The 18,163-nt window shown below is 36.0% G+C and overlaps 1 protein-coding gene across 1 annotated transcript in view; it reads right to left on the bottom strand.

Annotated features, from left to right (window-relative positions):
- LOC148941713 (protein GPR107) overlaps window positions 1-17,400 on the bottom strand; it is an 83,203-nt gene extending 65,803 nt beyond the window's left edge. The window contains exons 1-3 of the mRNA XM_089104628.1: window positions 17,281-17,400; window positions 14,324-14,440; window positions 1,240-1,388 (exon numbers count right to left, since the gene is read on the bottom strand). Of these exons, the coding sequence (XP_088960754.1) occupies window positions 1,240-1,388; window positions 14,324-14,440; window positions 17,281-17,355 (341 nt within the window). The 5' untranslated portion in view covers window positions 17,356-17,400. The remainder of the gene's footprint in view (window positions 1-1,239; window positions 1,389-14,323; window positions 14,441-17,280) is intronic.
- Between the last annotated feature and the right edge of the window lie 763 nt (window positions 17,401-18,163).

The following is an 18,163-nucleotide window of genomic DNA, read 5'->3' as shown; positions in this document are numbered from 1 at the left end:
GAACCGATTTTTTTGTTCAGCTTAGCGTGAGACAAGATAAAGAGAAATGATAGAATAGATAGAAATTATATAATATGAGCTATATATTTGCATATTCGGGGTAGAGGGGGGGGGGGCGGTAAAGTATTTGGACAGTGTAAAGTTAGAAAACAATTCTTACTACATAATATGCAGAATAATTGTACCTAACAGATAAGGCACGTAGACCCGCTATATTTTACATCCATCCCATAATATACAAATATATAGCCCAAATTTATTTCTAAAGTATTATATTTTAAAATTAATTTAGTATATTTTATTAGGATTGAGCGTCAGAGAAACATATTAGAAGAATGTTAGGTAGAAAGGATATTACACAAGTACCACACTTGCTACTTTATAATTTTTAATATTGCTGTTTTCTCTTGCTCCTTAGTTTGCTTTGTATTTTTTATTGACATGCTTATATTAGCTCCAGCTATTGTACAGAATGAATATATTCTAAATTCTGTATATGTAAATGTCAATAAACCGTTTGGTTAAAAACATGCGTTGAATTCAAATCCTACCTTTTGAAAATATAGGCTTGGGTAGGCCATTAGTAAACAGTAAAATTTTATGACCATTCGAGAATCCAGAAAGGTGTTAAACCTTTCCAAGTTGTTCACCTCAATATTATATCTTTCAGGAGGAATCCAGGAATTTATCAAAATACTAGATTGGGAACACTAAATGGTTTAAGTTACGGCTCCCTGTGCATAGCCTTGGGTGTGGTGATATCAAATCACTGAAAAGTGCTATGCCAAGTTAGAAGTTCTTCGAAAGCAGAATAAAGGGCTGGGCACACGTAGCTGAATTCGGGAACGGATTTCCAAATCAGCGCCGATTTTAAAAGAAACCGGCATCGATTTGAGCTTGAAAAATTTTCTAGTTTTCGGCGCCGATCTACAAAATCAGCGCCGATTTTCATTATGATCCTCACAAAAGAAATAGGGATACCAATAAATATTCAGCCAGAGATGTTTGTGGTGAAAAACCCCCCTACTGAGCTGAAAACTAAACTGAGAACTACTCTGAGATCAATCATGCAACTATTAATAACTTCAGTTGACTATTTGTATCCATGATGTTTTGTTTTGAAAATCCCGCGCAATAAATTTTCCTTTCAATGAATTTTTCTTACCGCTATCGTTTGTCCACTGATGCTGAAATCGGTTCCCGAAATCAGCTACGTGTGCCGAGCCCTTAAGAGCATACCTTTTTGATTCAAAATCCATGACGATGTGAACAACTCCCTCCTTTTCTTGATCAAGGAACCGATCATCTAAACTACATGCTGGACCTATCCTCGAATCCAAGTACGAGCTAGTTGTGTCACTAAATGTCCTGTCAAGTGTAAAGCCAATCTAAATTTAAGGACCAAAGTTAGTATAAATAATACTTGAGCAAAGAGGGAGAGGGGCTCCCCTTATATGATTCTTTTTAAATTGTTCTTTATATTTTTTCAAATTGTTGCCTGGTTTTTTCGCACCAGAAACTTAGTACGATCCCCCCTTCTTCCGCCAAGGGTCCGAACCTGTGTGCCCCCCTTCAAAATCTTTTCCCTAGTCGTATATCCAATTTTATTTTGAAGGTAGCATTATATAGCAAAATCTATTGTCTACTACATTGCCTTATTAAAAACATGGCAATGTCAATAAAAAACGAATTTTCGAAATGAGAATTTCAAATATTGACCACTTTCGCATACTTGTGCTTTTTTTCATATATATCATAGTTAAAGATAAATTTAATATAAGATAGTTTATAACAAATAACAATAAATAACGTTTATAACATAGTATAACATATAACTATATAACATAGTTTCATAAGATAAATTTTATTCAGAAGTAATTGATGTACGTAATAAACATTTCTGAGATTCGTTATTAGGCTAAATAGTCTTTGATGAAGATAAAAGACAACAAAACACATCCATTTTTAGTACACAAACGAACAAACTGGACATAAACATTGTTCAAAACACTTTAAAAAATCCAGAAGTTAGAAGAAAGAAACAAGAAGAAAGGAAAAAGAGATAAACTTATGAAAAGTAAGCGCTGGAAAACGACAACCAGGCTTAAAAAAACATCCAGGTTGAAATCACCACTCACACACTTTTCTATTAACGAGTATAACGAGATCGTTTTGGGGCAAACAAAAGATAGTAGGAAATATTGTTTACATGTATTTTGTAATTTTTCTTCCGTGGAAGTTAAAAACTTACCATAAAAGTTTAGATGGAAGTTGGAATACTGTTTACAAGGAAGTTGTAAGTTTATTGCCTAAACTGAAACGCCCTGTCTGAAGCCTTTTAGCCTTCCCCTTTCAACCCTAAATCTATAAGTCCTTTGATGTCTCATTTATTCCCTGAATTCTCCCTTTCTTGGATCCCCTATATTGAAAATAGCATCTTGATCCCCTTCCCCCAGGGTTTGACTACCAACATAGATGAGTTTTATTTTAACATCATAGTTGATGATTATTCACTGGTAGTGAACTCAAAAACAACGCCTAAAAGCATTGAAAAAAAAATATGTTTCAAAAGCACTAACTTTCCTTTGTTTGTTTTTATCTATAACACTTGTTTCTCCATGCCTTAGACCTTTCTCTTTCTGTAGCAACAGCAAATTTATTGATATCCCATATTTTGAATATTTTGCTTTCTTTCCAGCACAGCCTTTTCTTTTTCTTCTCTAGACTTGTCTCTCCTTCCTTCATACCTCTCTGTTTAATATTTTGCCTTTTTCCTACAGTTTAATATTTTTCTTTTTCTTCCTTAGTGTTGATGATCTCATTATTTCAATAGAGTTTCAACTTACCCAGTAGTTTTTTCCTATTCTTTTTTGAAGCCTTTCCCCCCGCTTTTTATTAGTACTTACTATAATCCTACTACTACTAGCAACTGACTGCAGCACCAAACCACCTGAGGCCAACACAGTTACGCACGCTCCTCTTCTATCCTAACCTATTCAAAGCCTCTCTCTTTATATCTTTCCAGGAAGTTCCCATTTCTCTTAAACCTTTCTTTACGACATCCTCCCATCCCAACCGCGGACAATCTGCTTTCCGTTTAGCCCTAAACGGTTCAACGAAAAGGAAAATCTTCAGCAATCTGTCATCTTTCATCCACAGAACACGCCCTAGTCATCTTAATCTTTCTCTCATTATAGCCCTAGAAAGAATGATTGAACCACACTTTTCGTACAACCTACTGTCTGAAATATAGTCAGATACCCAAAACAATCCATAGACAATTCCTTAGGATAACATCTAGTAAATCTTCAACACCCCCCTAATCTTCGAAACTTTTTTTTAACTGTGAAAAAACACCCTGAGCCTTGGCCATTCTACTTTTAACATCTTAACTACTCCCATCACCTTTATTAATAATATTAACCAGGTAAGTGAAGCTGTCAATTTGATCAATCTTTTCGTTACCCAATGTAACCTTTTCGTCTTTACTTATTCCCAGTCTTAGCGACTTAGCCTTCTTAACATTAATTTTTAAACCAAATCTAGCACCCTGAACTCGCAAAACCTCTAACAGTTTATTCATTTTCCTAAAACTGTCACCATGGATGTGTTCTCCCATTGCCTTTCCTAAGCTCCTTAAGACAAAGTCCATCAAAATGATTCATATAAAGGGGAATAGAACACAACCCTGCTTAACTCCTGATTTGATACAAAACCAGTATTACTATACTATAAAGTAGCCTATAGTAATACTGGTATGTAGTACTATGTACTTACTATACAGATTCATCATATTCGGGATTACTTTAGCAAATAAATGTTTATTTTAACATGACACATTAACGTTGATAGCCTATTTCTGTCTCAATTAATGTTTTGTGCTGTGTTTTTTTCTTTTGTCAATCGAATCCCTGGAAAAAACATGTCAGCAACGACCAGATTCATGGCCGCACAGGAAAAACAGAAATCACCTCCGTTATTAGACAACGAAATGGCGAAACCTTAAACAAATTATCCGCATGCCAGATCATAGTCTACCTAAAATGCTCCTCCACCGGCAACCGGTAAGCAACCGTCACTGAAGAAGACCCAAGAACACGCTCCGTAGGAGGTACGAACATGACAGAAAAGCCCCTCAGGTGAATCTCATCCCAGAGTGGGAGGATATCTACGCAGCAGCCAATTTGAGGAAATATTAGAGTTAAATCACTAACACCCTCTGTGCCTCTGAAGGAACTAAGGCTTAATGCATGGAGTCGGAGTTAATTATACCAGAATACAATTATTTTAACTAATTAACAGAGTTGACTATTTGAATCGTTTCTGCAAAGAGCGAGTTTTCATCAGTAGGGGGAAGGCCCCGTACTTGGGACACCTCCATACTTGGGACAGGCTTAACATACAGTGAAGCCATCTAGCGAAAAATCCCCAAATAATTGTAGGGAAGTATCTCTCTATAAGATGACATCTGCATAAGTTTGAATTTGACAGTAGCCATTTTCTTCTTTTGTGGAAGGATCAAAAATTTCAGGCTAGACGTCAAAAATTTGTTGTGGAGTTCCATGAACTGTCCTGGGAAATTTTAGGCTTACAGTAATCATTTAATGGCTCTGGTTTGTCGATTAGTATCTTTATGAACTAGAATCAGTGTTTTTGTCAAAATTGTTGAAAAAATTACATGATTGCAGTGTCATATAAGGTTCTGTACTTGGGACATATCCCATGCATGGGCGTAGGCACGGAAGGGACATTTCCCACTCCCCCTCTTTTATTCTGGACATCCTAAACATTTTGTATTTTTGACAATGTTTATACAATGTTTTGCTGTTTTCTGCTTCTTTTTAAGGCATTTTTTACTTTAAATATCGAAAATTCGCAGCAAAGGGACTCCAATTTAGTTTTGCCTCCCCCTAACAAGAAACTGAAACGGTCAATCCGAGTAATTGAGAGGCAAATGTTTAAATGGCACGGGTAAATGATGGGAGTAAGTATGAATCACTTACTGGACAAATACTTGTGTGTTAGTTTTTAGAAAGGCATGCCTGCCTAAAGTCTCAGGCATGTTGACCAAGAATTTTAAAATTGACATAGGACCATTAGATTGCCTGGAATGAGAGGCAAACAAGGCACACCCACCTATGGTCTTAGGTAAGCTGACCAAGAATTTAGAATTGACACAGGGCCATTAATTTGCTTGGAATAACAGGCAAACAATTGTTTAAAACCATCTTCATCTTCCAAATAGTACCTTTTTTTTATTCCAATATTCACGGCGCCAGGTACTGCAAAGTATCTGATATGCCGCTATTCATTTACCTCTGTCAATGGCCTCGAGGTTTTAAATGTCTATTGAACCTTCTTTTGAAGATGTCAACAGAGGGATTTGCAGGGATAATATCCCCAGGAAGATCGTTCCAGATAGAAGTGCAACGCCAGATGAAGCTTTTCCTCAAGTACTCGGCGTGTCCTCCTTTAGATAATTGGACCGAGGTGTGTGCCTTCGTATCTGCCTTGTCGGCTGGACAAAGGGGGGCACAATTCGAGAGAGCTCGTCTGAGGGAGACGAATTCATGTACTTGTAGAAAACAGCCATCGACGCTACATCAAACCTTTCATTTAGAGACTGGAGCATTTCTTGTGTAGAGGCGCAGCCCGCCCTATTTGCCCCATTCTGGATCTTCTGAAGTGGTGCCAACAGCATTTTCGGAGCACCAGCATATAGCGGGCATCCATATTCCGCTATGGGTCAGATGCAAGACTTGTAGAGTGGGATGATCGAGCTCGATTGAAGAAGTTTTTTGAAGCGAAGAGTAACTGCCAGCTTTCCCGAGCAAGCGGTTCTCACCCGATCAAGGTGGTTGTTCCAAGAGAGATCGGTGGAGAAATGAATCTCCAGTAGACCAAGCTCGCCGACCCTCTTTATACCTTCATTTTTGAAGATGAAACTGGGGTGTTCACGTGGCACCTTTGATCGGGTAACTAGAAGCTCCTTTGTTTTCGATGCATTGAAGTTGATCATCCATGCATCAGACCACTTTTCAATTTTCAAAAGATCCATCTGTAGGGAAAGGGAGGCTTGTGTTGGGTCTTCATGTTTAGGGACGGCTGAGTGTGTCGTGGTATCGTCGGCAAAGTGATGCAGAGGGTTTGCTAGGTTGTCTCCCATGTCATTTATGTGGATAAGGAAGAGCGTAGGTCCAAAGACACTGCCCTGGGGTACCCCTGCTTTCACTGGATATTCGCGGGAAATAAACCCGTCAAGTATAACCCGCAGTGAACGATCGGAAAGAAAGCTCTCAATCACTTTTAACAGACATCCACGAACACCATACACATAGAGTTTCTTTAGCAGGCCACGGTGCCATACTCTATCAAAAGCTTTCGCAATGTCGAAGGATAATAGCCTGATGTCGTATCCCATTGCCAATAGTTTTATCCACTTCTGATACTGGGCCCCTAGGCAGTCTAATGTTGTGAGTTTCCGGCGAAATCCATATTAGCGATCGCTTAGAAGATCATTTGATTCCTGCTACTGATGAAGTATTTTATTAGAGACACTTTTGTAAACTTTGCCAGCACATGAAATATGGCTCATTTACGAGCTCACACTCGTTGTATAGCGTTCTGGCTTTTAATTTGTCACAACATTGACGGACTTCCATAGTCTTGGAAAATGTCCGGAGCAAAAGCAAAACAGGCAAAGCAATGACAAGGGTCTGGCTATATCGGCACTGCAGGACTTGAGGACAACATTTGCTATTTTGTCAGGACCCGTGGCTTTGGTCACATCCAGATGTTGCAGAATGCGAAGGATCTTGGGAGCAGAAAAATTGACGCGTTCCAGGACAGTGTCGGTTCGGTCGGAGAATTTTGGCACTTCTCTACCGTCATCGTCTAGATTCGAGAATTCGGCAAAAGCCTTAGCAAGAGCTCCAGTCTTTGCCTGTGGACCTTGTACCACTGTCCCGTTACTCTGGAGAGAAGGAATTGCGGTCCCCTTGGACGACGGTAAAGCCTCCTTGACAATTTTGCATCAACTCTTTGCCGAAGCAAGTTGAAGCTTGGTGGCGAATTTCTCCTTATACTGAACCCGGGACTGCCAGATCGCTCGAACTGCATCTTTGCGCGCATTTATGAATGCAATTCTGTCCTCTTCGCTCTTCGAAAGTAGCCATCGCTTGTGTGCCTTTTTCTTTGCTCGGTTTCTCTTCTTACACTGGGCGTTGAACGAAGGTTTGTGCTTAAAGGACACCTGGATCCGCTTTGAAGGGATATGCTTTTCGACAGAGTCAACTATGGCCTGCTGGTACTTATCTGCAGCTTTCTCTGGGCCTTCCAGTAGTAAGGCTCTCCACTACTGAGAAAAAAGAGTGTTTCTCAAACCGTCCCAATCACCTCTTTTGTATAGCCAGATTGTTCGTTCATGCTTTACTGGAGGCGGAATACGTAGGTTTCCACGTGCAACGACGGTAACGTGGTCACTGGTGAAAGCATGAGCGTCTACCTTAAAGGTGTCAGGGTGATCTGTAAGGAATAGGTCAAGACGAGATGATCCGTTTGGGCCGTGATACGTGTCGAAATCGACAAGTTGTTCCAGCCCGTAAGAGATAGATCATACAAGTCCGACCCTTCCCTATCAGCATTTTTGCTGCGAAGCCACACGCTATGATGGACGTTGAAGTCTCCATGAAGGATAATGGCAGACATAGCGTACTTGCCCCGAATATATTCAAGAGAGGTTTCAAGGTAGCTGGTAATCTGGTAAGTTGGAGGGTTATACACGGTACCGACAATCACGGATTTATTTGGGAGGGTCACCCTGACCCACAGAGCTTCTTTGCCTGCTGAATCTGGTACGTTCAGTCATGAATAAGGGATATGGCTCTGTATATAAGCAGCGACTCCTCCTACTCTGTACCTAGCGCATACAGTACACTCTCGATCCCGCCTGAGGAGTGTGTTTCCCTGTATGGTAACCTTACTGCTGTGAGTTTTTTTGTTTAGATTGGTCTCAGTGATGCACATGTTAGATGTCTTGACTGAGTTCACTAAATGTAGGAACTGGTCAAACTTAGATCTGAGACCTCGTACATTGCAGTGGGCCACTTTGGGTCAATTTTTGCGTCACTTGCCCGAAACTCTGGGTGGGTGGGCTGTCACCAAGAGACCACTGAGTAAGCCTGCGTCGGAACCAAGAGATGAAGATTTGCTATCCTCAGAATCAGAAGAGAAGGGTAGGGCCCCTCATGATTCAGGAATCACCTGCAGTTCAAACAAGAGTGTTTCGCCTTCCATAATAAGACTACATCCTAAAGCATGTCCCAGAAAGGCTACAACAAGAGGTCGACCAAAAGGGATCTATTGAATACTGACAGATACTCCCGAAAAGAAGGAGATTGAAGAGGAGGCTGTGCTTCGACAAACTAGGGAATATAAGAGAGCTCTCAGAAACTCTTGTCAAAAAAGCAAAAAGCCTGGACAGTCCTCTTTCACTAAAAGCAGAAGTAGCTCAGAAGATATTTTGGACTTGACTGAACTGATCAAACCAGATGCTCAGGAAGGACCTCTAGCTGAGAGAAACCCTCAATTTTGTGCTATGAACACTGGAGACTTTGTCTTAGTACTTGAAAAGGACACTAAAAAAGGAGTACCACAGAGTTGGTGAAATTGTTTCGAAAATGGCTGAGGAATAAGAAGTACAGGTTCGGTATTTCAAGAGGATTGCTCCATTCTTGAAATTCATTCCCACTGATGCTTCATACTGGTATAGTTCTACCGAAATTGTGATGATCTTGCCAAAGCCTGTGCCTTCCGAACTGACCGAAAGACAGGCTTGACATTTCGTCTTTCCCCTTGATTTGTCACCATTTAACTTGTTGTGAACAAGTGAACGACTTCTGGCTTAAGCTTGTTTTATACAGCTCTGCTTTGTTCTTCAATTTTCTATGTTATCTCTATTAAATAACTGAGTTTTGCATTGAATAAACGTTTTTATTGTCTGTCCCAAGTATGGTTTCCACTTGTCCCATCTGTGGTGCCCGGTTCCATACTTGGAACAAAATGGGTAGTTGTAAAAAAAACAACATATTTTCTTGAAAACAAATTTATTTCACGACTTAAAAACTTGACAACATCTTCCATGATTAATGCAGATGATGCTGAGAAATTTTCGTTTCTGCACTGCAAAGTGTCAAGGAGTAAGAAGCAAACCAAAAAATTGTCCCAAGTATGGAGCCTTCCCCCTATATGATAAATACTTCATCAATATTTTGTAATAGATACTACATTGTTAACGCGCCAGATCCTTTTAATTCTTGTGGTTTTTTGAATTTCCATAATTTTTAAATTATTATTTAATTTTGAAAGTCTTAACAAATCCATCCCTCCTACCCACCCTACAGTAAATTCATAATAAAAATATTTGCTTTTTGCATACTATTACAAAATATTATGATTAAGTTTGGATTAAAAACGTCTTTTTGAGTCATAATGTGACCTTTTCTGCTTTATAATTGGATTTAGTTCATTTTCCCTCGCAAACCGACCGCCCCCCCTGCATTTTTTACCAGCTGAAGTTCCCAGGTGTCCTACCTTATTCCATCCCACCCATTATGTTCACGAGCTAAAGTGAAATGTTCTAGTGAAAGTGAACAGAATTAAAAGAAAATTTGTCGGAAAAAGCTACAAAAACATTAACACAAATCAACAGTAGCAGGTTCTATTTCAAGGCCAAAACAAGGGCATCTTAATTCAACATGTAAACTGTAACGCCAAGCAATATGCCAATAACGCCTCTGTAAACGCCAAGCAATAAAAATCAATAGCTAAAATTCAGAATAAATATTACAAGAAGCAAGTGATAGTATATTTCAGTTGTAAAGGTGAAATTCTACTGGGTTTCTCTCTAGCCTGAGAGAACCAAGAACAGCAGAAATGAAATCTGATTTTTTTAAATTACTATTTTATATTTTATTTTTTTTAATAGGCCAAATGGGAATTAAAATAAAAAAAACTGAAGAAAAAATGGTGGTCTTTTTTTTTTATAAAAATTTAAACAACCATAAATGTCGTAATAGGACAAATCAGGAATTTAATTTTTCATGAAAAATACCTATAAATACAGTTTTGTCAGTAGCAAAAAAGAAACAGAAGAAGAACTAGCAAAAAAAAATTTGTAGCTAGAAAAACTAGCTAAAAACCTAAACTGCTTAAGAAGGTGTACTCTTTGAATAGATAGCTGTATTGTGAAGTCAACAAATAGTTAATTTTTGAGGTTTTTATAGACAAAAGGCATTATCAAGTTTGACTGATTAATTTGGTTCATTCATTTTCTCAGTTTAACAGGGCAACACTGATGACAATGGGATGCTACCCTAAAAATTTTGCAATTTCGGAATAACCAAAGGAAAAATTATAAAAGGATAAATACCGTCCATTAAAAAGGATAAGCAGCCATTGCTGGCCCATAGGGCGTCGAGTCGACGTTTCAGTTGCTGGGACTTTCTTTACAGTGACAAGTAGCAAGCTTGTGCCCCAACCTTGCTGCGGCGGGGATCGAACCCCGAGCTGTATTGCCAAGCCGAGTATCAATCCACTACAGCAAGGGCAAGGGGCTACAGCAAGGGCAAACACAACAAGGAAATATTGTAAGAATTTATTATTGTTGGATCTAAGATTTATTTACTGGGGTTGAATCGTTTCCTGCGATAACCCAGGATCTGCTCTTTTTGTATGAATTGATTCGTGTTAAACAAGAAATAACAGGTGACAAACAATAAATATAACCAAGATATGGAAAGGATTTTGGGAAGTCAGTCGGTACTGGGAGCTTACTGGTAGCTTGGGGTAGATGTCAGTACAAACAAATTGTTCTTTTTCACTGTCAGAAATTAAACTTCGTAGTTTCTTTTGAGTCTTGCTGTAAAAATGTATATACTCTGGGAAAATTTAGTTTTGCTCACATATTAGTGATTCGTTAGTTGTATTTAATATCTTTAATTCTTATTTCAGTACAAAGATTATGTAAAGTTTGTACTTTTAGTACAAGTTAGAAATTCCTATTGAATTTCTTTCAAAAACGATATAATTAAAAACTAAAACCATAATCCTTTTAAAAAAAAACCTTTGCTTTTTTACCCTTATGTTGTGTTCATTTTATCTCAAGTATTAGGTAATGTTATTTCTAGCACTTCCAATGTTTATTACTTTTATATATATTTTTTAACTGGCAGTTTGGTGTCTGCATACTACTCTAATTCTATTTAGTTCTCTGGGCTCTATTTGAACTAGTGTGGGACAATATTTTGATTAATGGATATATTGATATTTTTACTTTTGATACTTGATATATCGATATCGATATTTTGGGTCAGTTTTTTGCAATCTCATGGATTTGCCAAAGTTCAGTAACGTAAATGGTAAATAAAGGATATTTTGTATAAATTTTTTTCAAAATTCAAATAATATAAAATCAATAAAAATAAACTTCACTTACATAAATGAATATAATAAAAACCCAGATTTGGAATTATTTGGGCTCAGGAAAAGCAAAAAATAAACTATCAAATATTCAAAAACATGAGCATGTCAATGTTTTTCCCTGAGAATCGGTTCAGCCGTTCAGTGATTATCTGACCAGCCTTGGAAAACACGCTTTCAGAAGGGACACTGGTAGCAGCCACAGACATGAATCTCATTGCAACTTTGTACAAGTGTTTTTGGGACCCCATAGCACGCAATTTCCACCACATGATTGGACAAGTTTCTCTTGAAACTATTGGCTCCCTATTCAAAGTTTGCAGAGCCATGATATACTCGGCTGCTGTTAAAGCATGTCCTGCATTGACTATAAGGACTTCATTGTGTGAACACCACAAACTGGCTTGACACTGGTATGACTGCAACACAGGGACTGCGATGGTACTTGTATCAAGATTCAGCAGCCAGCAAGGCAAAATCTATCTCGTTTGCAAATATGGTCTCAACTTGTAGAAGATCATCAGGTGAAATATACATTTTCTTGAAACAAGGGTCAAGATATGTGTCAATTACAACAGGTGTGACTTGATAAAGGCTTATATACCTACAATGCATTTTATTCAGCAAAGCCTTTCAAAGCTAATCAGCCACATCTGAGAATCCACCAAAATTTACCCAAACAAGGTGGCATCTCCAAATATTAGACAAAGGCAGGACTTTCAAGATGGAGGGAAAGCTCAGAAGAGACCTCAATAGTTGCCTCTTCAAAGGGTGTAAGCACTGCAATCACGTTGGAAATAACACCCCACTCACTATCAGTGAGTATGGGGTCCACACTACCAAGAAGCGCAAGTGAACTTGTTACCAACTCTTTCAAATCTTGTAGACTTTGCAACACAGTGAGAAGCAAATTCCATCTATCAAATTTAGCATCCCCCACAATCAAATTTAGAGTATGTGCAAAGCAAGAAACATGTGTCCATTCTGTAACTACTTGGGATGCAGGATCCTTTATGGCCTGAACTGTATCTGGTCCATTATCAGTTACTACAGCAACAACCTTTTCCTTGATCTCTCATTCAGTGGCAATTTTCATAAGGTGAGCCTTAATAGCATCAGCAGAATAAATATATATATATATATATATATATATATATATATATATATATATATATATATATATATATATATATATATATATATATATATATATATATATATATATATATATATATATATATATATATATATATATATATATGTATGTGTGTGTGTGTGTGTGTGTGTGTGTGTGTGTGTGTGTGTGTGTGTGTGTGTGTGTGTGTGTGTGTGTGTGTGTGTGTGTGATAGTAGTAGTAGTAGTAGTAGTAGTAGTAGTAGTAGTAGATGATGATGATGATGATGATGATGATGATGATGATGATGATGATGATGATGATGATGTGATGATGATGATAGATGATGATAGTGTGTGTGTGTGTGTGTGTGTGTGTGTGTGTGTGTGTGTGTGTGTGTGTGTGTGTGTGTGTGTGTGTGTGTGTGTGTGTGTGTGTGTGTTGTTGTTGTTGTTGTTGTTATTATTATTATTATTATTATTATTATTATTATTATTATTATTATTATTGTTATTGTTATTATATATATATATATATATATATATATATATATATATATATATATATATATATATATATATATATATATATATATATATATATATATATATATATATATATATATATATATATATATATATATATATATATATATATATATATATACATATATATATATATATATATATATATATATATATATATATATATATATATATATATATATATATATATATATATATATATATATATATATATATATATATTTATATATATATATATATATATATATATATATATATATATATATATATAGTGTTATATATATATATATATATATATATATATATATATATATATATATATATATATATATATATATATATATATATATATATATATATATATATATATATATATATATATATATATTATATATATATATATATATATATATATATATATATATATATATATATATATATATATATATATATATATATATATATATATATATATATATATACATATATATATATTACAAGGTAGATTACATTATCTTAATTTATCTGTGACAGATAGCTCCTTTTCCTTGACAGAATTTTCAGACTGAGAAAATTCACCCTGTTTGATCGGCTAGTTTAGCTTTGATAACATTCAAAATCCGAACTTTTCATTATAACATCATTTGTTGTGAACTTTTCATTCTCAGCTGGTAATAATTCACATGTATCTGACTCGGGAGCCAGAAGTGATTTCTAGCAAAAAAGATGCCAGGGTAAGATGTAAGATAAGGATAAATAAAATGAATTATAGATGAAAGAATGTAAACCTGCAAAGAATCTTGAAGGTGTATGCTGAAAATTTGTAGAATTTGCATGTGGTGGATTTTCCATGGGGATTATAGGTGGTTAGAGACCCCCTAATATTGGTTTCAATAATACGTTTTGATATTGATATTTGGTCTGATATACCAATATATCAATATCAAATATCGCCACAACACTAGTTTGAACCAGTTACAACATATATGACAATTGCAGTTTTCAGGTATGTTTACATGGGTTTAGGCCATTAGGGGTTGCAGAAACTTATTATTCTGATTTCCTTAAAGATTTTAGGTTTGAAATTGAAACTTTGTATCAAATAGACATTGGTTACAAGTAAACAACAAAACTGAGAGCTTAATGTACTAATTCAAGCAATATTAAAACTGCATATTTACTTACCAAGCTATCTACATTATCTGCAGTATCTTTTATTGTGAAATTTGAAACATAAACTTCAAGGGTACCATCCTTTACAAAACCAAACGTTGACAAAGGTATGAATGTCCTATCATCTAACTGAAAAATAGAAGTAATTATATGGGTATCTAAGAAGAAATACACCAAGCAAAGATATCTGAAGGTTGACAAGGGAGCTGTACCTCCTTGGAGGCTCAAATATTCATCAAACCTTTCCAAAGGGGAAATGCTCATGAAAAAAAAGTTTTTCTGCTCCATGGGTCCTCTCCCTTAGAACAATTATATTCTTAGCATTCCACAAATTAAAGTTGAAATGATGTTCCTCCAATAACAACTATCCAAGAACGTTGTTGAAAATACTCTATGAGCTGAGCATAGAGCTAAAGCTGTTAATTTTCATACAGAATCTGATTACCTCAGGCAAACTACCAAGGAAAAATGTCTGGATTTCCTCCTCAGGACATAGAGTGGGAAGGGGGAGGGGCACAAGGTGACTTAACACATTATAATTATGTTGGATATCCTGACCTAGACATCAAAACTGTCTTCATAAAACTGTATTATTTGTAGAAATCCAATTGTAGACATAGCCATCAATGGGCAACATACTCCAGGGTACAAAAAAAATGGTATGGAGGAGGAATAAGTGCATTCCTCCAAACTAACCAGAGAAGATCAAAATAAAGATTTCATTAACTGAGCAATTGCAATAACTTTGCAACTCAATAAATGAGCTTGTTAATTACTGATCAATTTTCAGCTGCATCTTACCTATGTTTAAATATTGTGTCATAGTACATAATACTTATTTTTTGGGCCTCAATTTTTTTTAATTGTGATTAATTGTATTTCACAAAGGAGCACACATTGTGGTGTTGGCTTACAAGCCTGAGGCTTAATGATAGAAAACGAAATCAGCCTTTTTTGTTTGAGATAGTCATATTGAATTAAAGGTTTACCTTATACCTCATTTATCAAACAGTTCATGGTAACAACCTGTAGTTAAGGAGCAACTCAGCCCAATAGAAACAGGAACTCTAGAAAATGCAATTTTGATAATAAGGTATACATCAAAATAATAGGCTTTTTGTGTTGATTCCAAATATATAAAATTCATTAAGTTTAATATACCCATCAAAAGCTACAAGCCTGAGAAAAAGTGTGTGATTTTTGAGAAAGGAGAGAAATACCCCTAAAAGTCAAGGAATCTTAATGAAAAACTCACCATCAGATTCAGCATATCATGGAACCTAATTGTAAAGGTTTCAACCTCCCAGCTGCCAAAATGTGGATTTTTTTTTTCTTTTTTTTTGTTAGAAGAAAGATCATGGATGTGTATTTTTTTTGCCACGGAGATTTTTATTTAATTGTAATTAATTATATTTCACAAAGGAGCAAACATTGTGGTGTTGGCTTACAGGGCTGTTACTTAAAAATAGACACAAATTCAGACACAATAGACACATCTAGAGCATTTTTTTTTTCTTGAGGGGGGGGGGGGGAGGTAAAGTTTACAAGGACATCAATATTTCACCAAATTAGCATGTTTATTTAAAAAAAAAACCACAAAAGTTAAATGAGAGCACAAGATAAATCTTGAAGGAAGGGGCCCAGGGCTCATGACAGATGGCTTTCAAGACCAATTTGGCAGAAGCAACAAAATACATTAAAAATCAAAATGATTATATCTAAATATTGTATATGGAACAAGAAAGATTGTGTAAAATCAATAATAGACAAAGGGATATGCATCGTAATTTGCTGGGTGGGGCTCTAAATCTCTTTGGCTAGTTATCAAACTCTCTTTCTCTCTCACAATGCTTGATGCATGAGACAAGAACAACCCAAGTTCAAAGATGGGTTGTTCACAGCTCAGTGGGTTCAAACATGGGCTGTTCTTTTCTACCACATCAAGCATTTTCACAAAGTGGGTTCTCAAGGAAAACACAGGGTTGAAACTAAACCCACTGAAACAAGATGAAAAACTTGAAACTAGACAAGAACAACCTGTGTTCAAACCCATTGAGCCTGAAAACACAGCTTAGGTAGTACAATGAAAACTATACTGTTTTGAACTATTAAGGTAGCAATTAGCTGTTACCAGGGGCATTCTGAGGGGGGGAGGGATATACTGCCCCCCAGCTTTTTTGAGATTTGGTGAAATTTTTGCTAAAGGCTAAAACTTTGGTAGAAATTTTGCAAAATCATCAGGAATTTAGAATAATTCATGATTTCTGCAGAAAATTTGGCAAAAATCAGGTATCAATTTGGTAAAATTTAATGTGAATAACACTAAAACAGTAAATATATACGAAATCATATTATTGAGTTAGGACTAAAGTGAATACACCATTCAATGCCTTTTTTTATGCTGATTACAAATATAATAATCATTTCTATCGGAAATGAATTTCAGCCCCCCCCCCCCTATATATGCCAATTCAGGGTAAGGTTAAGTATAGTCTATATAGGGGGGGCTGAAATTCATTTCCGATAGAAATTCTTATTATATTCGTAATCAGCATAAAACAAGGCATCGAATTGTGTATTCACTTTAGTTCTAACTCAATAATATGATTTCGTATATATTGACCACTAAAACACTGTAGCTAAGTCAATGAACTAATAATTTCAAGTGTTTGATCTTAAATAATTTCAATAGGCCTATTAGGCCTAACCATATTGATGCATAGGCTAGCTTAAATTTTTAGCTATTGATTAATATATACAATTCGTCTTTGGTAACAAGATGTGAGGGTTTTAGTTTCACATAATTTTGCTCAATCGGATAGGCCTACTGGTTTTTTACCCTAGTGTTGAATGGTGGGTTATTCTATTTATCTCTTGATATTAGCCTACAACCTAGACTCAGTAAAAGAATCTAGAACAGCATTAACAAACTTAAAAGAAAATCTATAAACAAATTGAAAAAATAGTACCTGTAATGGTAAGTGATGTATTCTGCACTCACTCAGTGCGATTTGTAACAAAAATATTAAAATCCAGAAATACATTTTACTTTACTTCTTCACTAAATTGTATCTTCTAAGAATTGTCAGCGCTACCAAACAGTATGTAAAAAAACAGCAGAAACTATTGTACAATTTAGTTAGTAGCTCCCTTAACATTTCCTGAAAGTCTCAACTTAATAATTTTAGCGTATACTGAGAAAGGCAAGTTGAAAGTAGAATAGCCTGGATCGAGGGTACTTTTTTAGTTGTTTTTAGAGGTTAGAAGGTTTAATACATGATAGGTATGACGAGGGACGAAGCTGCAGCATTTAATTAGGGGGGGGGGGGGGCAACAGCAACACCAACAGCAACTCTATAAGAAAATTAAAACAAATTTTCTTGTGAATTATTATCGCTAATAATAAGCAGTTATACCAAACCAATCCTGCTCAACTCATCCTCAGGGCTATACTGTGGTGTTCTCCCCCCCATAGTATAGTGCAGACGGTTTGATATCTTTCCATTTTCCCTTCTTGCTTTAGTTTTGTTTTTCTCTGTTTAAAGATTTTTCCAATAGGCAATGTTTAGAAGTCCTCCAAAAAAAATGTCCCCCCAGATCCCAAATCAAATTCCAGTGAATGTGCCATAGTGAAAGATACCCATCTTGGCTGGTCAAGCACACTTTCTCAAAGTTCAAATGATAGCTCCAATTCAGAGAATAGGACAATGATAAGTGTAGGGGCTAATGTAACTATAAATGATGATAATGGGTTTCAAGAGGTCCTCTCTAGAAGTTCTAAAAAAAGGAAAAAAATCTCCCCAATTAAAAGCATTTCCCCTCTCTCTGCCCAAGATCCTCCCTCCAAAAACT

The sequence above is a fragment of the Artemia sp. Qi Xiang Cuo genome, chromosome 18 (genome assembly GCF_049724085.1).
Source record: "Artemia sp. Qi Xiang Cuo chromosome 18, ASM4972408v1, whole genome shotgun sequence".
Taxonomy (NCBI): Eukaryota; Metazoa; Arthropoda; class Branchiopoda; order Anostraca; family Artemiidae; genus Artemia; species Artemia sp. Qi Xiang Cuo.
The sequence above is the reverse complement of the archived record's forward strand: the minus strand, read 5'-3'. Positions and strand labels throughout refer to the sequence as shown.